The sequence below is a fragment of the Rissa tridactyla genome, chromosome Z (genome assembly GCF_028500815.1).
Source record: "Rissa tridactyla isolate bRisTri1 chromosome Z, bRisTri1.patW.cur.20221130, whole genome shotgun sequence".
Taxonomy (NCBI): Eukaryota; Metazoa; Chordata; class Aves; order Charadriiformes; family Laridae; genus Rissa; species Rissa tridactyla.
This window is the reverse complement of record NC_071497.1, coordinates 17,227,642-17,253,283: the sequence shown is the minus strand read 5'-3', so window position 1 is coordinate 17,253,283 and position 25,642 is coordinate 17,227,642. Positions and strand designations below refer to the sequence as shown.

At 41.5% G+C, this 25,642-nt stretch overlaps 1 protein-coding gene across 2 annotated transcripts in view; it reads left to right on the top strand.

The window, feature by feature from the left end:
* Positions 1 to 25,642, top strand: part of DGKQ (diacylglycerol kinase theta) — a 98,346-nt gene that overhangs the window by 64,786 nt on the left and 7,918 nt on the right. Inside the window, exons 11-22 of one of the 2 annotated variants that reach the window (XM_054185215.1) lie at positions 835 to 889; positions 2,062 to 2,123; positions 2,379 to 2,529; positions 3,387 to 3,425; positions 5,093 to 5,208; positions 11,867 to 12,018; positions 13,381 to 13,529; positions 14,122 to 14,303; positions 15,794 to 15,894; positions 21,668 to 21,814; positions 23,445 to 23,556; positions 24,380 to 24,532. In XM_054185215.1, coding sequence (XP_054041190.1) covers positions 835 to 889; positions 2,062 to 2,123; positions 2,379 to 2,529; positions 3,387 to 3,425; positions 5,093 to 5,208; positions 11,867 to 12,018; positions 13,381 to 13,529; positions 14,122 to 14,303; positions 15,794 to 15,894; positions 21,668 to 21,814; positions 23,445 to 23,556; positions 24,380 to 24,532 — 1,419 coding nt within the window. The remainder of the gene's footprint in view (positions 1 to 834; positions 890 to 2,061; positions 2,124 to 2,378; positions 2,530 to 3,386; positions 3,426 to 5,092; positions 5,209 to 11,866; positions 12,019 to 13,380; positions 13,530 to 14,121; positions 14,304 to 15,793; positions 15,895 to 21,667; positions 21,815 to 23,444; positions 23,557 to 24,379; positions 24,533 to 25,642) is intronic. The other variant, XM_054185216.1, reaches the window with a different exon arrangement.

The following is a 25,642-nucleotide window of genomic DNA, read 5'->3' as shown; positions in this document are numbered from 1 at the left end:
CTCCAGGCTGAACAACCCCAACTCTGTCATAGCAGAGGTGCTCCAGCCCTCTCATCATCTTTGTGTCCCAATTTGATGAGTTGCTCTCATCAAATTTCAGGCAAAGCAAATGTAGGCAGTTGAGGCTTTTAACAGCCCTGTTCATGATGTGTAAAGCAAGATCATTTGTCCTCTGAGTCTCGAGGCCAAAAATTAAAGAGAATTCCTCAATCCTGAGTGTCACATGTTTCCAGGGTTGCAGTAATCCTAGTAAATGGTTCAACTCTTGGCTGTGCCAGCTTTTCTTGTCCAGCCGTGGGGGACTTGGATGGTCCCTGGCAGTAGAGTTCGGAGAAGTGGCTGTGGCACATGAGAAGAGGATTTTGTTCCACTAGTGCTGGTGGAGTGCCCCAGGAGATGGGGACCAGTCAGCCTGCTTTTGTTAAGCCTAGCTCCTGGGCCATGCTCTCAAAGAGCAGGTTCATTCCCAGTCCTGGTTAATACTCACTTTTCCTAAGGAAGGACACTCTGGAAATATCTTAGTTGAGCTGCTGGTCGCTGAAGGGAGGTAGAGTTAATCGTGCTTTACAAGTGCCCCTTCACCATGGGGCTGCGAGGATGCCACCATAGTTAAGGGCACAGGAGCCTGACACCATGTGTGGGAGGCTGGGTGTGTGAAATTAAGATTATTCCTAGCTCAGGAGGAGTGGGTTAGGGGAAGAATATCGTGGTTGATTTAAAAACGTTCAATTTTCTATGCTCTGTGCATGCAGTGAATAACATAACTTTAACATAAACATCTGGCAAAATTATATTTCATTCAGAAATTACATTTACGTGTTGCATCTTTGACAGATGGAGTGCCTCCAGAATTTCAAATTGGTGGAAGTGCTTATGGGCAGTAAGCAAGGTAAGTGAGGGAGCGTTGGCCAAAGGCACATCTGTAACTGATCTTCTAGCTCTTTTTTCTCGCCCCTTGTAACACAGTCACAGTTAACTTTTTACAATAAATGCCTTCACAAATAAAAGTTCCCCATCATGTTGAAACACTTAATCAGAAGCGATGTTGGTTCCTTTTGGTCTTGTGCGTCCTGTGGAATGTTGGTCCCTTCTTTTTCTTCATCATTGCATAAAGGTTTATTAGTGGTTTCTGGTGGGTGTTGACACTTTGGCATAGAGCCCTGTTTTGGGGAGCTGCCTTTAGCTGACATAATTTTCTTAACTGCAGTTATTTAGTAAAGATTAATTGTAAAGTTCAGTTGGCTCCCTTCCTTCTCTCCTCTTTCCCCCTGACACTGCCCCTAGACAAGAGCAAATTCAAGTCCTGAGACAGTCCAAGGAGTATGTGCGTTATGAAGTACAGAAATACGCAGCCCTAGCATTGCTCAAGAGATTTGTGATCCTGCAGGGCCTAAGCTGGTGTTCTCCAAGTTCACATCCCTTTGTGCTTCATTATTTGTAAGGCTGCATAGAGACATAAATAAAAAACCACAGAAGCAGTCTAATGGTGCCCTGGCCGCACCCAAGTAAATATCTTTTTAGTTCAAATACTGGCCTGATACTTTGCTTTCTTTCTGAACATCAGCAGTAAGTTGTTTTATAAAGTTATTGTAGCCTTGTGAATGTCTTACCTTGGTTGGTTCCTGCTGCTCTGTTTTAAAGCATCATTGACAACCTCGCTTTAACTGGAAGTTTTTGCAGTTATTTTAATATTTAAATAAAATACTGAAGTTGGTTATTACTGTAGCTGTCAGGGAATGTAGTTTTAAAGTCTGCTGTCAAACAGTTAGCCTGTTACCAATGTGCTGCTTATCATTTGAGTGGCTTCAAGCAGTGTCTCTGCCTTTTTTTAATGGAGGGTGGTGTTTAAGAACTGTGAACAAAACCATACTGTTGAAAGCACCTGTGTGGTTTTTCTGTTGAATAGTGAGTAGTCGAGGTTTGCGTGGTCCTTTGTGTTAATGTTAGTTGTGTGCAGAGTTGTGAATTTTCCCTGAAATTTTTTGTACTGTTTTTGCTTAATTGAGCCTCATAGTAACTTGCAGTGCTTTTGAATATGATTAATGTTCTTGCTGTCTCTAGTTCAGCGCATGGTCTTGGACAATCAGGAACTGATTCTCAACAGACTCAAGGACATAAGAAAGGTAAACCTGAAAAAGAAACATGATCCTTTTTATAGCAAGTAAGGAGTCCCCTTTCATACAGAAAAAGTAAGTAATCAGTTACCCCCCCAGCTGGCTCCTCTGTAGAGAAGCTAAAAGTGCTTGGGCTGAAGTTTGTTTCTGCTCGTGGTATTCTGTAGGCATAGAGGACTTGATCGCTAAGTTCAGAACTATTTGGGATTTTGTTTCATGGTATCTTTTTGCCAAATGTCAAGTCATTTTTCTTTATTTTGGTAGACTTCAATACGTCAGATGAATCAAACAAGATTTTACATTGTGGAAAACAGTAAATCCATTGTACGAGTGAATTTATTTGTTGGTGGCCTCCCACCTCAGCTTTCCTCTGAAGAATACACAAATATTCTCAAGGACGAATTAGCTATCAAAAGTAAGTAAATAGGTGCATTTTGAGATGTATTCACTTGTACAGAATAAAATGTAGTAGAATCTATTGCTCCTTTCTATTTTTTTTTTCTTAAGGTTTTCTGACCATATTTGAGAAATCAGTCTGCCTTCTGCTCTCACAGGGGGCTTTTTTATTAATTTTAACATGTTCATGGTTGCATGAGAGACGTGACAGCTCATTATTCACAGAAATCTTATTACATGACTTGAGTTATATGTGACCACTCCATTTTTTTTAGTGGAAAAGCTGATTAGAAATTAACCTTACATACCTTACGCCATTCAAATTATGGCAGGGCAGTTTAATTCCCTGTGCATGAATGTTTCTCTCCTTTATTAACCTCTGACATTTTTTGTGTCGACTCTCCTCCATGTTGTTCATTAGCTCTGTGCCTCGTGACGGGGAAGTATGAGCAGTGGGTGCACACACATAGGGACAAGCACGCAGTGAAATGAATTTATTTTTCTTTTGCAAAAAAGTGTAATTGATTTCTCATAATACTCTCTCAACCAACGTGTTCTATAAACAGTATCAGGAATGCGTCATGCTTTTTGTTTCAGGAAATGAAGCATTTTTCCCAGCCTTTTATGTAACTTCAAGAGGAATTAAACTTTAAATGCCAGAAGGAATTCATAGTCACCTTTTAAGAAAATCAATTTAGCTTTTCTAACTTGCAAAGTAAACTTAGGAGAGGGAAAGTGTTAGCTGGAGGTTCTTCCTGTATTTGTATAACATTTAGTATTTATTTATATTATATTTATGTAACTTTAAAAAATATTTTAAATATTTACTCTAAATGTACCCAAGGTTTTATCTGTTTATATTTTTAACCTTTGCAGCAAATGTCGTATCTGTGAGTCATGTTTATCAAGCACAAGGTAAGCATTAAGATTTTTAGTCTTGCAAATAATGTCTATTTTCAAAACTGCAGCCTGATACTAAGAGGCTCTAAGCTCAGAGTGCGTTAGTGTTATTGCATAAGCAAAAAGCCCTTCAGATAAAATGTAACACATTGTATTTATGAAGAGCGGTGGATTAGTATTACCTTATTAAACAAAATAAAAAGATTGGCTTCAAGCCTTGTATACCAAAAAGTGGTAATATCTCATCACAAAAATGAGTTTTGAAGTTGCACTTCAACCGAATAGTCTAACACCGCTGACCTGTTAGAAACCTTTCAAGTGCTCTCTCTTTATTTTGTCTTCTAAAAGACTAAAATTTGGTATTGCTGTTGAACTTGATGGGATTGTTTCACAGCCAGTGTTTCCTAGCACGGTGTCAAGTGGGGGTTCAGTGGCTGTAAGTCTGAAGAAAATCAGTACACTCATCTCTGCGTTCATCCTTTGAGCCACTGCATTGCTTTTGCTGTGCGAATTTCATTTCAGCAAGGTCGGAGAAGCTGCAAGGCTTCCGAGACCCGGAACAGCAGTGGCTCAGGGCAGCTTTAGCGCAGTGGTCAGGTGGAGATCTGCGTTTGTCAGAAGTTAAAAGTGCAGAATTTATCATTCGTACATTGAGGTGTCCATGTCCAAGGTGCTTCACTTCCTTTGGCAAGCTTAACTTCCACGTAACCACTAAATGAGTCTTTGTATAGCTTGGTTTTGAAGACTGACATGTGTTTCCTTTGCGTATCTGCTGTCTCCACATGGATGGTTAATACTCACTTTTCCTAAGGAAAAACATAAAACTTTTAGATGTGCCTTCTCCTTTTCATATTTGTCAATGGATAATAGGGGTTTCTGTGATACTCTTCTCATGTCACAGATTCATTTAACCAAGTTTACCTGCATGTGTCTTTCAGATGTCTCTGCTTGTATGTGATTTTTATTGTTCTTTGGTTTTTTTCACTTTCTGAGTATTTTTATGTTTTTCCAACTTCCTAGCTCTCACTTTTGGTTGCAACCAGGTTGTGTTACCAACTTACATCTCACGTGCTGTCCGTTACGCACTTTGATTTTGTCCTGTCCTGTTTGCTCCTCACTAAGTGTCTTACTTTAAACTAACTTGGCAGTATTTTGTTTTCCTTTATTTTTCCTTTTTGTCTTCCCAGCTTCCCCATGCAGGACCTAAGCCTGACATAAAGATCTTAAATTGATTCTCAAACCAAATCTTTGCTTGTAATAATTCTTACTGAGGTATTGTCAACAAATGGAACCACTGGATTTTTAATAACGAGATACAAAATCTGATACCTTTGTCACTTTTACATGATGAGATCAGCCTATTAGCTATGATAAAGAGTATGGAAATCAGCCATGCTTCTGAAGCCCAAATGAAATCTTTAAATACACATCAGTTCTGTGCTGCAGTTCTTCTTGTCCTCAAACTGCTTTGCTTTAACAAAAGTCCAGGATGTGTTTGGGCATATGAAGGAAGGCTTAAAAAACAGAACAGCCCAATTCACTGATAACCAACAGCCCCAAGTGTTGCAGAGTAACTTTTACTGAATAATCCCCTGAGTAAACAACTTTTGTTGTGATACGATGATACTGATTTATTAATAATAACAGAATATATGAAAAATAGGTCTGATGCCTCTTCACAGGTGCTGTTGTACTCGAAATTTCATGCTTTTCTGAAGCTGAAAGAATATATATGCTAGTTAAAGATACAACTGTCAATGACAAGCCTCTGAATGCTGTGGTGATTCCTGAAGTTATGGTAAGAGATGGGTTTTAATTTAAAATATGTCTTTAAAAGAAAAACAACTACCCTAAGACTTTTTCTGCTGGAAGTAAATGAAAATACATTTTATTCAAAAGAGCCATACAGTGAGTTTCTGTGAGTGGTGTGATAAAAAAATACTTGAGAGCCTGTACTTCATGTATGTGATATACTTCTGTGAGTTAAGTCACTTGTACTGTTAATGTTGAGTTGTTGGGAATAACTATACAACTGCATAACTATGCAGTTATAAAGGGGAGAAAAACAAATATTTTTTTTTCCTCTTTATTTATTTCAATGATCAAAAGGTTAGGTTGGGTTTTAATTTTAGCTGCTGTATCTTAAAATGCTTACAACAACTTTGTTTTGGAGACTAAACCTGTCTCCGCGCCAATCATGAGGTAAAGTGCTACTGCTAGTTTTTACATTTACAGTATCTTCATTTCCCCCATTCTGTATCAGAGGGAGTTTGAGCTTGTTTAAATGCTACATTGTGGATTTCAGAGGAAAATAGTCTTTTGAAAGACTTAGTGCAAGAGTCCTTTCACAAGTGCAGGGTTGATTCTGATTTATTCATTTTTATGGTTATAAATCACTTTCCTATGAATCAGTTGGTTTAATAGTAGGTTTCATGATAGCAAATCAGATTGAGGGTGAAAAGAGGCAAGTGGTTCACTGAAAAAAGTGATTTTTAACCAGGGTGATGTGGGTTCTGTCCAAAAGAGGATGTACCTGGTTACTTTCTGCTGAACTGTTGTGTATCTTGCAGTTACTGTCTTTCTGGAGTTGCATTATGGGAAGTGAAGTGAAGGTCTTGATTTGACTTCTTAGAACTTCACAAAGGGTTGAAAACTTAATAAATTACATAATTAGTGGGAACTATGAAACAACTTTAGATGGGAGGCTCTCAAGTTCAATAGCCATAGTTGCATACTTAATGTGCCTGCTTTTACCATTTAGACTCCTATGCTTTGTCAAAGTTTTCTGAAGGCAAAATTATTTTTTTGTATGAGCAGATACCAGTGGTGGTGCTTACATGAAACTGGCAAGATTAAAAACTACCCACCCTTCAAAAAAAGTGAGAGCCTTGTTCTTACGCATGCACAGGCACTATGTTTTGTGAGATCCTTAGAAACCAAGGTTCCCCCACTTCGTCCAAACTAGGTTTCAGGGTTTCTGTTATCAGAAACAGAAGGCATCATGAAGATGGGACTGCTTTTGGATGCTTGGTTTTGGTGGTTTTTAGGCAAATGTGTTATGAGCCTGATTTGGTGCACGGTGTGTGAGGTTGAACATACTCCGTTCTCTTGATTACGTGTGTTTGGTTTTCTGACACTAGGTATGTTTGAAGTGAACTTTTTGGTGCCAGGGAAATAGGGATAATGCTATCTGTTATCTGATGCGAGATATTTTTTAGAAACTCCAGTTCAGGGGACTGCTAGGGATGAATTTCTAGTATGTAAGAAAGAGAGACCGGCTGTACATGTGCACATACATTTTGTGTTCATTTCAGCGTGTATTGTTTATATTTGGTTAACTCACTGAAATGAGCCGAGAGTTAATCTAAATAATATTTCAAGTGTTGTTAGTGTGTGCTTTGGCCACTCAGCTTACGCCGTTCACTAATTATCCAGGGTAAGCTAATGAGGGATTGTTGACTCTACTTTGGTAAACAATTACATTAGATGACCTCCTGAGGTACCTTCCAATCTAGATTATCCTTTTATCATATGATACTGTTATCCTTTGTCTACAATTTGTATGTGTGAGCGTTTAAGTACAACACCAGGAAATACTTACGCAGAAACTGAGCACAATATTAAATTTGTGCTGTGTTTGACATTCCTCTCGTGGGTGAAATACAAAGAATTTGAGAATGAAGGGCTAATGCGTAGTCTCAGAAGAAGAACGGGTGATAAAACAGTGTTTTGGTTAATGAATGATTTTTCCAAATTGCAACTTAATTAAAAAAACCCCAAACAAACAAAACAAAACAAACCTTCTTAAAAGTCAATAAAACCACAGAAGTAAATTGGTGGTTGGCAGGTTGCTAGTCCTTCGTTCTCCCAAGGTGAGATTCACTTACTCTGTGTCTGATACACCTTCTGAGGAGGAGGCCCCCTTCTACTCTGGCATGGTCAGGTCTGGCGGAAGCAGTTCATCCTCTTACTGTCATTACTGAAGCGTTTGAATGCAGAAGCTGTTTGCCCTAATTGCTTATTAGAAAGTCAAGCAATTAATGTGATCAGATGTGTTGATCTGTTCTGCTGTTTCACGATCTTGGGCCTTTAAGAATTTAATCAAACACTTTTTCATTTCACAATATTCAAATAAATGAAAATACTGTCTTTGTTGGAGTGTGAAAAAAAAAAATACAGTCCCTTACAGAGGTGTTTAGCTGCTGTGTGTGTGGACCTGCAGGGGCAGCTCTTTGGTAGCGTGTCAAGGTGAAAGACATTGCAGAGCTGAATCTTTGAATTGAAAGCTCATTTTCCAGAACTCCTTTTGCCATACTGGCAAACAAGGAAATCAGCAGAGAGTCGTACGAGGCCAGTATCGGCACAAAGATGACAGGTTTTTGTAGCTTCATCAGTGCCCTCTGAAGTACTGTGGTTAGCTTCCTTAAAAGTAGTAGAAAAAGATGCGTGAGTTTCACAAATGGGTGAAACTTTCCATTTCATTCATTCCACCAATTCCTCACCCAAATATGTCCAACTTAAATGATAGTTTAATGACCCTCTTAGCCAAAACTTGGTGAAAGTTTACTTTCCACCCTTCTTCCACTGCTGCAATTCCCCAAAGAGCAAAGAAAGGCTTTGGTGTCCCACTGTGTTGACACAGCTGCTGCTCACGTTGCGTTGAGACACCTTGCACATCATTCCTCATCGGACACGACGGCTCCTTTCCGGCCAGGATGGAGGAGGTTTGTGCTTGGGGCGTCATGAGTCCCTGCACATGGCGGATGCTTGCAAATGTTGAATTTTACTTGTCGTTTAGAGGTATCTGCAGTGCCTGGAGACTACCCACCACCCTGGAAGATGTGTTGTCGTGCTGGCAGGCCTGTGGCACAGAACACCTTGTTCTGCTCCGTCGTGAGATGTGATTACACGCTCAACAGAAAGGGGATTAGCGTCGATAATAAATATCGTGCCCCAGCCTGAAGCCACATTGTGCTAATCCTGACAAATTAAGCGGTTCACAGCGATGGACAGAGTGTCTAAAATCACACTACCTCCTTCAGCTGTCTCTAAGAAACAAGCAATAAATTCCTTCCTGAACGCCAGCCAGTACAAAAGCCCTCTGCAGATTTCGCTCCTCAAGCAGCGCTGTGAAGGCAGGGCTGAAGGGGGAAGGGAGTCCATGGGCTGTGAGTCACACGTCCCCTTCTGCCCAGTAACAAACTCGTTCTCCTGTCCCCGCTGGGGCTTTGTTAAGGGATTAAAACAAATTCTGCAGTGTAAGAGTGCCACCCTTGTGGCCGTCTGTAATTGTAACGGAGCGCGTGCTTTTCAGAAAGCGAGGCAGCAGCCCTGCTCTGCTGTGCAGACTGACGTGGAGTTTTTAAACCCTACTGAAAAATAATCGTTTTCTTAGAAGCTGGCCTTTATCTAGGGATTTAGTGGTGTTTCTTACACCTTTAGGTTTAATGAAGAGTGATGATGGGAAGCAAGTTAACTTCCTAGAATACTTCTATTCCTTCTACATAGGTACGTTTCATCCTAAATAGGTATAGTTAGGGATTTATGTTAGAAGATACTTGAGAGGTGGTTTTGAGTGGTAGGACTGCTCGGTTTACACTACATACAGATACTTTCTTAGCTCCAGGCATTCTCCGCAGCAGCATGTGTCTTAGTGGCATTCAGGGTGAATGTTTCACTTTTTCTTATTTTTTTGGTACAATATTGACACTTGAGAGTTAGGAAATTTAGATGACAGTTTTGTAGAAACTGTAAATACATATTTGCAAGAATATATATTTACTTGGGTAAGATCTCAGATGACTTTCCAAAACACAGCTGTGCTTTTGGATGCCTTGGAGCTTAGTCTGCTTCAGAAATCATTGTCATTCCCTGAAGTTCCTCGTGAATTATTTTAGTTACTTGGTTTTAAACCCAGTGTGTTAGATCTTGCCTGTAAAAGCAAGTAATGTAAAACACATGTTCAACATGTCACTTCTAAATGTCCAAAACCAGTATTTTTAGAAACCGATTTCCTGAAGAAGAGGAGGTAATCAAACATTCTTGTCCATATTCAAGTAAGATACTTGTTTGACTTGAATGCTGGGCTGGTTTCTTTGCTCTCATTCTTTTTTGAAAAGGTGTTTGTTTTGTCTGAGCTGCAGAACTGAGTATTTATTAATTTCTGTTATCCCCTTACCCCCCTTTTTTTAAACCCCACAAGTTTCCAGCTATTGAACCAAGCCTGAGGTGGTGGCAGGTGTCGGTGCAGGAGCTGTTGGAGTAATGAGAAGGGCTTTACTTCTGGAAAAGCCAGAGCTCTGATTACTATTTTTATTAATGCCTGTGGTGACTCAAGGAGGGGAAATCCTCTGGTTGGGATGTGTGGATCCTTGAGCTGTTAACCTTACAACTCACGAAGTCCTTCCCTTTTGTGACAGTGGCATGCATTGTTTTCCTCAGACTTCCTTTGCTGGCTGCAGGTATCTTTTCCACGTGCTTAACAGGAATAAATATATTACCCTTGTTGTGTGTTGGGCATGCTCTCAATATTTGCTTCCCCTTTTCCAATAATGCCTGAATATGGAGGCAAGAGGTGTTTTGACGTAGCAGTCATCACAGGTACAGCGTGAAGGGGTTCTCCTCTGGAGAAAGCTGTGTGGAGAGCTTTGCAGCCACCTAGGTGTTTTGCCAGCAGTGAAACCTTTCCAATAAAACAAAGTTTGAGGCTCTTCTGTTTTTTTATCAGCCAAAATCACCTTTGTTTGGCTAATTTTTTTTGGAGAAAAAAAATACGTATTTTCAATGGTGTAAAGGATGGGGACAGAAGGGGCAAGAGAAGTGTGTTCCTGCTCCACCAACTTTCTTACCTTAGCGTTCCTCTCCCCAGTTCGTTTTCTGTTCATGCCTGCGAGTCACGCTGGATGGCAGAGGGCATTTCTCATGCAGGCGGTGACACTGAGGAGAAGGATTTTTCTGTGTTTGCGGGTATCTTGACAGATCTGTCAGGGTGTGACTTGCAAAGGGTTGGCACACAGCTCCTTTAGGAAAGCAAAATTTGAGGAAATCTCTCAAATACTGGGAAGCCCCAAAGGGTCGTCTGCTTTTAAGCATACAAATCAGCTCACAGGTAGAGGGTGGTCTGGTGTATCTCAACATCAGACTCCAGTTTGCTTCCCCTCAAAGCAACTCATGAATTTGTCCTGATTTCTGCGTTCTTTGCCTTAGTTCCCACTCTCTGGTGGTCACTCACAGACAGTGGCCGGGGGGCTCTCTGGGTGCTGTCTCCTTCCCTCTGGAGCTGTTGGTGTCTCTCCACATGTTTGCACGCTGCGGTCATGCTGCTGCCTCACCACCCCCTGAATCATTCTTGTCTAAATTGACTTATATTTAGCACTGTTGTTCTGTTCCCTGAATCCATCCTGTCAGCTGCGTGACAAATTGCCGTTCCCTGAATGCCGTCCAATTTGTAAATACAAATTACCATGACTTAGGGACTGTGGCGAACATTTCTGTTTTGAAGCGCGCTCGGTGAAACGCCTGATGGGCTTCGCTGGCGCATACCTGCCCCGCAGCCCGGTGGATGGAGGGGTGAAGGGTGTGCTGGCGGTTCCTGATCTTTTTAGAAGCATTTAGAAATCATTTTATGAAATGATTTATGGGCTGGCTGGCTGAAAACCAGGCCCGAGGGCGGGCTTCTGGTGTCTGGGAGTTTTGGCCTCTGGTGAGGCTGCAGGTACCGTTCCTGTGCAGTCCGTGGAGAACCCCAGGAACTCCCTCCTCTCCCATGTGCCGGGGCTTCCTTTGGAGTGGTTTCTGGGTGGATACCAGGCTCCCCCACAGCATGGCCGTGCTTTGAGAGCCCTTTCAGCAGCAGCAGCTTCAGCAGAGAGGCGCGAGGATTGGAGGATACTGGCACCAAATCCTCCTCATTAAAAATTTTAAATACTCTTTTTTTAAAAGAGGCTTTTCAGCCTCTCATTCCATGGGGCTGTAATGTAACATGCCAGTGTCTGCCCCAAACACCCTCGTTCTGAAGTGTTTTGTCCTTCTAAATTAACATGTAATCTAAGACAACCACAAAACTTAAGACAAATGTTTCAGTTGTCTTTGGGAGAAGTTCTCGCTTTGTAAGGAAAGCATTTGAATTGCACATGACTCTCTGGAAGTACCATATACCCTCACACTTTTCTTCGGCATAGACTGTTTACCGAAAATGTGTAGGGGGGACCACTTACAGTGCCTTTGTTTTTAACATTGGGCTCAACTGTGTAGTTTGAGTGGGTTAAGGAAACTTCAGTTCCCAGAAGAAACAAGATCAGCAGCTAACCTGTCCATTGTCTGGACACTGAATCTTTTTATTTATCAAACCTGCATTTTCTTACTAAGCATCAAGGAAGCAGAAGTACTTCTGAGATGCAGTAGTAATTTTCCTGCCTACCCACATTTGGCTAATCCTTTTTCTTGCCTTCTTTCAGGCTTCCAAGATACCACGGAACTGCTGCCCACTTCTTATATTTGTGAATCCAAAAAGTGGTGGTCTAAAAGGCCGGGATCTGCTGTACAGTTTTAGAAAGCTGCTAAACCCACATCAGGTCTTTGAGCTTACCAATGGTGGCCCACTGCCTGGGTAAGTCATCATATCTTGTAATATTTTTTTATTTATGTTGGATTTTTATTTTTCAAAAGGATGGATCAGATTCACTTGCTATGAAGATCTGAATTGCTTCTGTTCTGTGCCTGAAGACCAAAGCAGTGGATCACTCCTTCTGACTGGTTCTCACTGTGAAAATAGATATAAACTTTTAGGTTCTCTAATAGAGTAGTTCCTGATGTATATGCTTGTGTCAAGTTAATAGAGTCCAGTCCTGGGAAAGTCATATGTACTTTACAACAACACGGATTTAATAATTTTTGAAAATAAAAAGATTTTGTGATTGAATAGGGGTGGAAAGAGAAATGTCACATTGTCTGACGAGAGCTCATTTTTGCTTTTATTTCCTCTGGTGTCTCATGGGAACTAATAGGAAAGTATAATAAAATTTTCTATCCTGACTCTTGAAACTTGGCCACATCTGCAGAATTAACAGAGCCTGCCTGATCACAGCTGCAACATTTCTAAATACAAGGAACAGAACATAATGTGCTTGTAGGGAGGCAGGAACCGATTACTTGATTTAATCAACATGACTTTGTTACCAGCTTCATAAAACTGAAGGTGATGGTTGTAGCCTACTCAGAGTAGGCTCATTCCTTCAGGACGACTCTAATAAAGCACTGTCTTGACAAGCTCTGCAAAACAAGTTTTCCTGAGAGAAATGCAGCTTATGCAGAAGGCAAGGAAAACAAGCTGCACAAACCAAGTTATTTGACAGAACTGTGTAATTCTTTTGTCTTCCTAATGCAGTTCAAGCTGTAACTTCAGTAATTTGTTCATGCTATTTTGCATGGAATCCTGTAGCTTTCTGGCAAAATGCTTCCACTTGTTCTTTGCTTCTTGTGCAATGGGAAATAAAAATTCCTTTGTGGGATATCTTGGTATGTAGGATGAAAAGCCACAAAAGGTAAGAACGACCAGGAAATAGTACTTTGAGGAAGAAAATGTACTATGAGTCCTATGACTAAGTTAAAAAAAAAAAAACCACCACTAATCAACATCTCTACTAGAATTGAGAGTTATAATGTTCACATTGAAATTATGAATAGTTAGATCTCTGTGTCTTTGATGAAAAAGAAAGTGATTAAAAATTTAACCCCAGCTCTGAAGAATTTTAGAAGAATGTGTGGTTTTCAGTCTTTTTAAACAGCTTTATCTAAAAGTTCCTATTTTCAATTCACTTTGAAGTTGATCCTGAAACTGATGGTGGTCGGGAGGGCTGGGGGTGGGAATCTAATAACAACGTGTTATCTTAAATAGCCTGTCAGGAGGCTTTGCTTTCCCTGTACTACGTTGTAACGTTTATTTTCCCCTTTGCTTTGTTTCTCAATGGAGGTTTCACACATTCTCTAAAGTCCCCTCCTTCCGAGTGCTGGTGTGCGGAGGGGATGGCACCGTCGGCTGGGTCCTTGGTGCGCTGGAGGAGATCAGGCACAAGCTGGTGTGCTCAGAGCCCTCGGTTGCCATCTTACCTTTAGGAACAGGTGAGAATCACAGCGAGCACCGTTCTTCTGAGGGCAGAAGTCCTCCAGAAGATTTATCTTTCTTTATTCATCTGACAAACAACTCTGTTTTGCAGTAGAGGTGCCATGACTCAGTTCTGGCCAGTGTTGGAGAGCAAATGCGGTATCAGCTTTTCAAGGAAAGCCAGTCATGGTTCTTGAAGGAGAAGCAGAGGTGTTGGTGTGGGTGTGCGTCTGAGTGGGCAGGAGTTGGAGAGGGCAAAATATTCTCCTTCTGACAGCCCGAGGTGCATCAGCCCTTGCTGTAAACCAGTGAGCTCAGCTGCTCCCTGACTTCTCAACTCCGTAACAGGTCTTTCTATCGCTTTTTGTGAAAACTTTTCAGATGAGACAGCATATCTGCATGTGATACTGAGCACACATGTGACCACAACAACGCTTAGGTATTTTTTCTGCTTGTTAACTTTCCGGTCCAATCCAGCTACTTCAGTGACTTGTTTGGAGCACCTTAGTGCAATTTTATTTGTACAACAGGGCTGATGCACTTTTTTTTTATGCTTTTAGCTGACTTAGCAAATGCAGTCATGTTTTAGGGTTCTTCATTGTTGCCCAGGTAATGACTTAGGGAGGGTCTTGCACTGGGGAGCTGGCTACAGTGGAGAGGATCCCTACTCGATTTTGGTTTCCGTGGATGAGGCGGACGATGTTCTTATGGATCGCTGGACTATCCTTTTGGATGCAGAAGAACCAGCTGAAGGCGCAGAGAATGGCATTGCAGAACCTGAGCCTCCAAAGGTGAGCTGAGCACTGGTTTGGGTTTGATTCTTAGGAACTGTTGTTCCAGCAAAAACCACAAAGTAGATAGATATTAACGTAGTTTAATCTTGTATTGCTTGCTTATCTTTGAGGTTTGGCCTTACTGGGCTATTCCTTAGTGAACACAGCATACGTCTCATCTGGTGCTTCTGTTTTGGTAGGGCTGCAGGTTGGCTGCCGAACACACTTCATAGCTGTTTGGCAAAAAGTATCTGATAGAGGATTAATGAAAAGATTCAAATGATAGTGGCGTACCTGTTTGCTTCAGTTGGAAATAAATTTATTTTATTTATAATAAGAAATAAGAAGAATAAAGAATAAGAAAAGCTTTTTGAAGGAACGCCAAACACCTTCCAGAACACTAGTGAAACTGGAGTGTCGACCAAAAAAATACCCACCCCCGCCCCAAAGTACTCTCATCTTTCCTTTAACAGTTTAAAAAATGACTACAGGTTGCTAGCATATACAAGAAGTTAATCCTTCTGTCATCTTACTGCTGTTGTATGTCTGTATATGTGGCATCTGTTTTATTTTTTTGGAGTGAAAAATCCCTGTCCCTTGGTTCGTATTACTTATTTCTGTTTAGGAAAATAAAAATGTTAGTTGTAGATGGTAACTACAGAGCTTTGTGTGAATCCTGGTTCTGTTTATCTTCAGACAAAACAAAGAAATTGCGCAAGGGGGTGGCAAAAAGAAAGTAGGAAATTGTAATAGTGATAGCAGTTGTCTAAGGTTTTAGTCCAGTCACTGGAAAATCCTAGGCATTATGTGTCAGTTGGATGATTTAAGATGCTCAGGTTCCAGGTATTTTTCACTTGGTGGAGGCAGGGGTTGATTTGCCACGAGTGCCTAATCTGCTTTTTAAAGGTGAGTGATGGGAGAGCCAAGGGCTGGGATAGAAAAGCTATGGAATTAACTGGCAAGTAAAGGAAGAATTAATTGCAGTAATGATTGAAATCTGTAGAAACTTGAGACTGGCTTAAAGGGACCTATTTAAAATGCAGCTGAGTAGGTGAAGTCAAGTTCTTCACTCATCTAGCGTAAGCTGGTCACCTTCCGAAGTACGGAAGAGCGGCTTCCCAATGATGTCATGATAAATCCATGGCTGATGCCAAAAATAATAGTGGTGTTAGTGTTCAGCACCTTTTGTAGTTATTGCATAGAATTGCTTTGAGAAGTTGTTTTATTTCTGGACTTGTTTTTATTTCTGCCCTATTATGCTTGTTAGTTGCAATTAAGGTTAAATTTTGAAGGTTTTGATACTTTACAAATGATGATTACACTTGTTAGCAACTCTCTATACAGCTTTATATTTAGTTCAGTGTTTCTGGAAAATGTTTTTCAGAATCTGTCAAGATGCAAGTGACTTGGAAGGATCATCTGCAAAGCTTGCTTTTGTTGAAAAACTTTGGAACCTCTTTATGTATAAATGTAAGGAGGAAATAATACATTTTATTTTTTTTTGTCAGATTGTACAGATGAACAATTACTGTGGTCTTGGCATTGACGCAGAGTTGAGCTTGGACTTTCATCATGCTAGAGAAGAAGAACCAGGGAAATTTAATAGCAGGTATAATCCTGGGGAAAACAGGGGTGAAGGGCAAACTCTGTGGTATTGCATAACTTCCAATTTAAGCTATGGCTGATAATCTTGAAATGCTACAAGTATGCACAAAAAATTGTGGCAGAGCTGGCACAGGAAGGAATTAAGTTAGCCAGGAACTCGTAGACACATAATTTGGGGTTTTGTTTGGTTTTCATTTTTTGTCCTTTTTTTTTATTTTGTTTTCCTTTACCAAGAGAGAGCACCAAAGCAGGTTTTGGAAGCCCTGTCACTATTATTCAATATACTCATTTGCCAATAACTGCAGTGTTGAGTTCAGTGAAAGTCTGAGGTAGCGGAAATATCTCTTGTTCAGAGCTTTTATCAGGAGGGACCGCAGTGCAGCTACGTGAGCAATAAACACGCTGTTCAGAACTTGTTTGTACCTTTCCCACCCTTGCTTAGTGCTGTGGTAGCACCTGTGTGCTGGTAATAAGGATAAGAAAAGATCTCTGTATCTCACGTGAGACTGTGTGATTAAAAAGCTATGGAGAGAGAACTTCCTCCTTTCTGGCATGCAGATCAACCAATAATAGCACTTTTTCTTCTTCCCGTAATCACTGAAATGGATGAAGGGAAAAAAAAAAAGAAATCACATTTGTAATTGACCGTAGAAACTGTTTTTGTCTGCTTTCCCCTTGGTTTGTGAGTAAACATCCTCTAAATAGTCTCCTGGTTGCAAAAGAGAGTTACAGCCAGTTGCAACTATGCAGTATTGGAATTGGAACTATTAAAAATATTCTCTGATCAGTTATGAGTGTAATGATGTGTAATCCCACCTATCTTGCAGGCTGTCTGTCATTACAGGCATTGCTCATGTTTTTTTCTTAAAAACGGAATAATACAGGATATTGTTTGTGGTACATAAGTTAGTCTTCAGCACTGGTTTGCATTTTCAATCCACTGGATTAAAAACATCATAGGTAGTAAAATCAGGCAATAGGTTTGTATATAGCAGTGCCTGTTCTAGTGTGTAAAACTGTTCCGGATTTACTTCTGCAGTTATTATAACATAAGAGTTATGTTCGTTCTGCCTTTAAAATATACTACTCCGACTTTGCAAAGCTGCAAGCACTTTAAAAGATGTGTCCTTTTCTTATTGCCGCTGTATTTAAGGGTTATACTTTGACTTGTATTACCCTGTGTACTTTTCGTCCCTTGAATCTTTATCTCAGTTCACAGTGTGCGGCACCTGCGCAGCAGTGGGCGATGGCTCGGTACCGCACTTGCAGACCTTTTACGTGCCTGTTCGGACACTGTGCAGGCAGGGTGTCTTGAAGGGTGTGTGGGAAAGCAGAGATTGCTTTTATTATTTTATTAATTTTTTTTGTAAATCTAAAGGGCTGTATATTTCTGTGATTCAGGATCTGGAAAAGACACATGAAATAATGAATTGAGACTGAGGTACAGTTTTGCGTGAGACAAACAGCTTGTTCAGGCCAACAGTGCTGACGCATGATTGCTGCCTTTCACTGCCTGTGACGATGATTGTTAAAATTACCGGTGTTGCCCTTTCCCATGATACGCGAGTGCATGCTCTTGCCAGCAAGATTAGCATATTTTTAAAAATTATTTTCAGTAAATTAACTAAGAAGGGTGGCAACTTAATGCCAGATGCAACAGCTGCTGGTGTGTGAACTGGCTGCTCTTGAGTGCAGAACAGGAAGTTTCAGGTTGTGGCAACAGAAATTACAGGTAGTCCTTGGAAGAAAAATGGGCTTGAGTGCTCTTCGGAATCAAGACCTTAAGCTGGTAAATGTCCCAAGAGCTGTGTGCGCTCTGGCCTCACGCTGCGCAGTCTCTCTGTGCGCTCAGGACTCCTTACCTTTGGCTGGCAGTGCACAGGGCAGTGATGGCTTCCCTGCAGGGAATTTAGAGCTAAACTTGCATCCTGGGACAGTAGAAATAGCGTGTGTTGTGGCAGTGATGTTTTTTTACGTTGCTGAGTGCCAAGCTATGTGAGGGGTTTTTTTCACAGTGCAAAATTTAAGGATCAGGGCATCTGCCTTCATTCCCCCATTTCCATGGGCTCCTGGGACAGTCTTTAGGGCTGCCTGTTGTTTATGCCATCCAAAATTGCAGGAGACTGCTGTGGCAGGCAGTCTCATGGATGTGAAGTCAGGCAGAGATAATATTCTGCATGATTTAATGCAAGTTGAGAACCGTACAAAGATACAGAAGTGTTCTCTCTCTTGGTGGGGGAGAGTTTGAAAGTATTGGTTGTTTGATTTGTCAGTTTTGGGTTTTAAAATGCTACAACAGCCTCTGTCTAACTCACTTTTTCCATCTTGGGTCCTCAGTACGTGAACCTGGTAAAGTTTTTTCCCGGTCAGTAAGATCACTCGAATAAAAGCATCCAAATGGATGCTAATTATTGGTCAGAGCTCTCAGCTTTTGCGGTGGTGGTTTCCCACCCAGTGGTGGGCTTGTTGAATTGCAGGACTTAGGTAAAAGGTAGTCATTTGCTTTTGCTTGATAGCTTTCCGTGCTGTGTGCTGCAGTTCTGAGAGGTTTGCTCATGAGAGATGCCACCTGGCTGTTTATCGGTGCTCATGGGAAATCAAAGTTCATTTTAAAAGATCTGGCACACAGATTTCTTATCCATCACCTTTAAAAAAGAGTTCTGCAAATCTACCCTTCTGCGTGTGCAGCAGTTGGCAAGACCTCTGAAAAATCTGGCTTTCTGCCTCAGCTTCTTCATGGCTCTTTTGGACCATCGTCTTCATTTTGTTTTCATGAAAGCTTGGGAAGTGGTTACCGATGGTCTTACTTCCTCTGGCCACCAGCGGTGCTTGGGCAACAGCCACAGAGATGATGAAACTAACAGCTTAAGTTGGTGCTGTGGTGTCTCCCTGAGTCTGTGAAGACTTTTTCATGGGACTTCTTTGAGAGTAAAGGGTGTTTTTAAATTTGGTCTATCCAGGATGAATTACAGGATTGCAATACTTAAAAAATACTTATTTTTTTCGTAATCCATGAAACTGGTCCTATACAGGATCACCTTTTAACTTTATTCTGAGATATACAATTAGCTAAATTGATGAATTAGTCCAACCGAATGTCCCTCAAGGAGGGTGTATGTAGCTTTATGGGTGTAGCCAGTGGGGCCTCAGGTAGTATGTGAATGTTGGCTATACTTGCAGTGCACCTTTTGTAGAAAAAGAAACCAAAGGGTGATTCATTCCTGAGCTGTGTGGGTTAAATCCCCAAACTCATCTGAGCAGTAGGATATTACTTCAGAATCTGTACTCTATAGAGCTGTTGTGGTTTAGCCCCAGCCAGCAACTAGGACCACGCAGCTGCTCACTCACTTCCCTTGGTTGGGATGGGAAAAAGAATTGGAAGAGTAAAAGTGAGAAAACTCGCGAGTTGAGATAAAGACAGTTTAATAGATAAAGCAAAAGACGTGCACAAGCAAAGCAAAACAAGGAATTCATTCACCACTTCCCATGTGCAGGTGTTCAGCCATCTCCAGGAAAGCAGGGCTCCGTCACACGTAGTGGTTACTTGGGAAGACAAACACCATAATTCTGAATGTACCCTGCTTCATTCTTCTTTCCCCAGCTTTATATTGCAGAGCATGACGTGATATGGTATGGGATATCCTTTTGGTCAGTTGGGGTCAGCTGTCCCGGCTGCGTCCCCTCCCAGCTTCTTGTGCACCTCCAGCCCCTCGCTGGTGGGGCGATGTGAGGACCAGAAAAGGCCTGGACAGCTTAGCAACAACCAAACACATCAGTACGCTGTCATCACCGTTTCTCATCCCAAATCCACAACATAGCACTACACCAGCTGCTAGCAAGAAAGTCAACCCCATCCCAGCTGAAACAATGACAAGAGCTTTCCAAATAATTCTGGGATGACATAACGATGCAAGTGTTACAGCCGAGATGATGCAAGGACTCACTGGCTCCGTGGGGATGGATGTCCTGCCTGTAACGCCCTGCCCTCCTCTCTTATCCCCATCAGTGTCATTTACAGCTGTGACTGCAACGTCAGTCTCACCTTATACAAACCTTGATTTCCTCCAGCACAAATAAGGTGTTGGAGACTGCTCCAAGGACAGCTTCCTCCTTCCTGCCTTTCTAATTAACTGGTGAAACTACTGTCTACAAAATGTATCCAGCCAAGGGTTTGCTTTAGGAGATGCTTATTCTTTCTACCCAAATGGGCAAGCTGCTATGTTATTGGCTACTGCTAGCAGTAGACTGATGACTTCCACTGGCTCGTTCTCCCCAAATCATGTCCCACATGTAGATGTGCAGGGAAGGCTGGTGATTCTCTCTAGCAGTGGACGTGCAAGGGTCACCCTCCTGAGCTTGGCTGGCCATTTTCATCATAAAATCTTTCAGGCACCTTCAAAACCATTAGGTAGGAATTGGCATGGTAACGTTACAGAAATCAGTTTGTTCGTTCTTATTTGGTCTCAATGTCCTAATAAGATACATAAACGGAGTGGGATTTTTATGCAAGAATGGAGTGGTAGGATTTAATCTCTGACAGATTTTCCCTTTGTTGTGTGTCATGGGGTGCTGCATCCAATGTCTCTGGATCCTGTGGACCTCAGTGGTCTGTAAGTGTTTCCTAGAAGTCATTAATTCAGGACTCTGCTGTTACGGCACTGCGTCATATTCTTTCAGGTTCTGCAGGCTTCCTTCTTCGTGCAACAAAAATTAGTACTTCTTGGGGATATTTAAAGTATTGTGTTTCCTACTGATATTCTGTTATTTTTCAGTTGTGTCCAAATCAGACAAAGCCTGTCTTAGCATAGACACATCTTATTGTCTTGTCTGGAGTAGAAGCATATGTTAAACATATATTAAATGGTGTTATATCATATACCTTTAATTCAACGCTGTCTAAAACTTGTTAGCATGTAAGACTAATTATTCCCAATGTAATAATTTAAAAGAACTGAAGAGTCTCCCTCTGAGGAGTTGACTATAACCCACGCGCTGAACTGTCTGTCTTCCCCACTTGAATGTCTACAGCATTTAGATGTAATGCTAGAGAGATTTTGCAGCACTGATACCCTTGTGCTACTTGGGTCAAATAATGGAAGTTTATGCTTTTTATTTTAAGGTTGCCCTGAAGGCCATGTATCTAAAGGTTTCTACCGCAGAAGAAAATACTGTGTGTTTAACTAAAATGTGTTTGTGTTATTCTTAAAATACTTTGACACATCTAGGGATGCCATAAAATCTTCCTCATCTTTTTTTACTCTAAAAATAGAGATGTTAGAACTCTGTCACAGGTTAACGCTACTGAGCATGTTTGAAGTTTCTACAGCTAAGTATATTTCAAATTAATTAGCAAATGTAAAGCAAAGACTCGCAAAGGTTCTTGTACCTTAATTATTCTCGCACTGCATGAGAAAACATTTTAAAATGCTTCTTGAAGACCCCTAGGTCTTAATTAAAAATACAGTTTTTCAGCCCAGAAGTTTACCTTTCCAAGAGGCGCGTTGCATTCAGGCAGCGCTTTAAGAAGGGATGATTTTTCTGTATGAATGTTCTGCAGATCTCCGCGTGCCTCAAGAGCACAAATCATCCCTTAAGTAAAAGGTATATGAAGTAGCAGTTCATGACTTATGCTTTGTTTCTGCGGTAAAGGGTTTTGACTGAAAGAGACTGCAGAGAGGGTTTTAACTGAAAAACTCAGGGCAATACTGGTGTGCGTACGAGGAAGAGTGATATGCTGGGCCTTACCTTTTAGTTACAGGATGCTTGTCTGCCCCCAGGTTTCACAACAAAGGAGTTTACATGAAAGTTGGGCTGCAGAAGATAAGTCATACTAGAAATCTTCACAAAGACATAAAGCTTCAAGTGGACCAGCATGAGGTGGAGTTACCGAGCATAGAAGGACTCATTTTTATTAATATACCCAGGTAAAAGGGAGAGAAGGGGTCCTGTGTGGATGGATGCATGTCTGGCTGTGCGTGTGGAAATGCTCCTTGGTATTTGAGCATCAAACGTTAAATGGTTAGATAAAATGCTAAAAGGTCTAGGTTAATAGATGGTTGTTCGTGGGTATTTCTGATTATTGCCTGACTCACTGGCTTTGCAACTGCACCTGAGGAGCCAGCTCTTAGTACCATTTTGCCATAGTTTTTCTGCTCCTTTGAAACCCACAATCTCACCCTGCATAAAGATGGTACTGTCTCGTTTTCCTCATGCAAACCCCCATACATTTGCTATTTCTTCTGTGTCCTAACAGTAATTTGGAATGATTTCCTCACCAAAGGTCTTCAGACTTCTGGAGCAGTTTTCTAGCAAAACATGGTTTTTTCAGCTTGGTTGTAGGCCTGTGGCTTCTGCCCGCTACCATTTTACCCCTCCCCCAAACTGTTTGAACGGTTCACCAGATTTCACCGTGACTGGTAGAAGGATCAAAGATGATGAGCTTGCGTGCCCTTTCTGGCATGCTGGAGACACGGTGCCTAAGGGGTTCCTGCAGGGAAGGCCAGCCGGGGCTCAACTGTCAGACACTGCCCAGGTCCTACAGCCAGCTGGTCAGTGTGGGTGGACTGGGAGATGCTTCCCAGGCAGCTGTGGAAGACCCACCATTCAGGTACCTTTTGTGGGGTTGTGCCACCTGCAGGGAGCTAGAGTTGCTGCTGTGGAAGAAAGGAATGCAAATCCGCAGGAGATCTGGCTTAGATGTGCTGTTGATAGAGGCAGGTTTTTTGTTTGCACAAAACCAGCAGGTAATTAGTGCTGTCATACTACTTTATTTTTTTTTTTTGTTGTTCAGGTACACTCGTATCTCAAACTACTTGTGTCTCTTTCCATTTTAGTCTGAGAATGTTTCAACTTTTTATTCAAATATGTATATTTACGTGTACACACACGTATGTACACATGCCCATACACACAGGTATACGTTGCACATGAAAACTGTGGAGAGGAAAAGATCATAATTAGTACTGAGCAGTCAATGCACTAAAACAGGGAGCGAGCGATTTGAGGAAGGAGGGTCAATACTGCACAAAAAGCAACACGGTGTTAAATTGTCAGAAGCATTTCAGAGGGCTGAAGTGCAGGAATACCTGCTTAAATACAAGTGAGTTTGGGCAGGTGCAAGAGTCAAAACTTGCTGCTTGCTTTAGCTTTAGGTTCTCTTCAGCAGCTTCCCTGAATATTGCCAAGACCAGTAAGATATATGTTCAGTTCTTAAGTCTTGGAAGTTAAGGGTTAGTGTAGCTGTAACCTCTATTTCCCAGCAAACTAAAACTCTTGGAGCTACTTTGGTCTTACCTGCCCTTTTTCTTTCAAATGGAAACTAGTTATTTCACTGCTCCTTTCACTCCTAAAAGATCTGGTTAGAAGCCTTAAAAATTTTAGGAAAGTGCTCCCTGCTTTTGCAGTGCAGGAAAGCTGTGCCATCTCTGGCTTTTGAGACAAGTGTCTGGCTTTTGAAGCCTGGCGGACCAGCCGCCCCTGGCAGGGAACCAGGCAGGGTGCTCTGTGGCAGACGGCAGGTCCGCAGGTGGTCACTGTGGTGTTCTCTCCACGCAGCTGGGGGTCCGGAGCCGATCTCTGGGGGTCTGAGAGCGATAACCGCTTCGAGAAACCACGTATCGATGATGGCCTGCTGGAAGTTGTTGGTGTGACTGGCGTCATGCACATGGTAAGCTGCCATCCCAGTAAGAACAGAGGAAAAGTATGCATCGATCTTTGGTGTTGGCCAACTTTACCGTTTTGCATTGTACATCTTTTAAGGAAGACAAATTGCATTAGAAGTGCTTTGCTAGAGATCCTTAAAATTTTTGTGAAGTTAGAAGCAACAAGGAGTGTACCCGTTGCTTTGGAATATAAATGTTAACAAACCCATGTTGTGGTTTTGTGATCTTCTGTTAAGGCTTTTACCCCCACGTTTTGTGTCTGTACACATTCCCCGAGAGAACGTGTAGCAGCAAACTTCACCTTGCTTCACTTTTTCCAGTTACCACTGAGCTGTTCGTTGTAGTTGACTGTATGTATATGTAGTTGAGTGTATGTATGTATATGGAGTTGAGTTTGGCAAAACACTCTCTCCCTGTCTGATAAAGCGCTTTTAGACTTTTGTGTTTCACACATGCCGAAGTCTGTGTGTATAATCAGGTGTTTTGAGTATGTGTTTTCTACGTTATGGAGCAGGGAAGTAAAAGCAAACGACCTTTGTGAGTGCACGCTCCTGGGCCAAGCTGAGTGTACAAATGATTTCACTGTGTCAGTTATTTTGCCTCCGGCAGCCTGAGGGATATCTGAGCTCTTCTTCATGCATTAACTTAAGTAATTAATGCTGTGTCAGTAAAGGCATCCCATGCAGCTTTTGCCTAGGCAGTTCTTTTACTTGAAATTTGTTTTGTTGGGTGAGAATGAAATTCTATCCACAGAGTTTTATGTGCAACTAATATTTATGCTTCTTGTTTATTGGGGTGGTTGATATCCTGGCTTTTACTTCCTACCAGGGTCAAGTCCAAGGTGGTTTTCGATCAGGAATCCGCATAGCCCAAGGCTCATATTTTCGTGTAACACTCCTAAAGCCAATTCCAGTTCAAGTTGATGGAGAACCCTGGATTCAGGCCCCTGGCCAGATTATTATTTCTGCTGCAGGACCAAAGGTACTGGCTGTAGGTTTGTCTTAGCAAGTTGACTTTGTTTCTCCAGTGGATATTGTCGTATTACCTTCCTTTTCTGTTGTGTTCTGATGCTTAACTTTAAAGGAGCTCGTCGGCACGGTGTGGTAACTGTTGGAAACGTAGCAGTTTCTACAGAGGATGGTTTGAGGGCCTTCTCCACTGGCTGAGATGATGCTTGTGTTTAAAAAAAAAAAATAGTCCCTGAGCCTAGTGACTTAATTTTTTCCCCTGTATTGAGATCTCTCTGCCCTGACGCAGGTCACAGTTGTGAGGGCCGTGGTAGCACTGCAGTGTGTGAGGTAGGATGCAGTCTGCTGGCAGAGCTGGAGAAGGGAAGGTCTGTCAGAGAGCAGCAACGGAGAAGACTGAATAATGGAGGAGGAGGGTCTGAGAAAAAGAGACTTTGGAGTAATTGGTGTCTGTTTTTCCATGATATCTCAATGTATATATGTAGAAGGAAAAGAGCATCAGCTACCTAAGAATTTAACTTCTCTATTGACATTGAAATTGTGAAATAAACATTTTGCAGTAATACACTCTGGTGCACGCCAGTCTACACGTTTGCCTGCTACCTTAAGGGATGCCCTGTTAACTCACGGAAATTTGTTGCTACAGACAGTCTCACAGAATATGTACCCCTACCGGGAGGGCTGCCAGAACAATGGTTCTTTGCAGAGGAAAAACGGGTGAAAAAGAGGGTCAGACCTGACATGTTTTGGAATATGTCAAGCTTTGTTCTTTTCCTGAGGGAAAGGGGGAAAAGGAGAAAGAGAGAGAGAAGAAACCTAACTTGTTCTTCCAGTGAGAAGTATTTCTATCTTTCTGTCAGGTTAGTGACAAATAGTGTTATCTATTTATATATGTATGTGTGTACATGAACATACATGCACACATGTACATATCCTTACACATCTATATACATATACATACCTGTGTGTATATGTTTATGTAAAAAAAGTAGTTAATCCCATAGCTTTATAAGGATAGGTGCTTCAGGTAGTTGTGTATTTAGATGTTTTTCTGTTGCAGTTCCAGCATTTTACTTGTTTATTAGTTAGTTGCTTTAGATCTGCTTATAGGTGACTACAGATA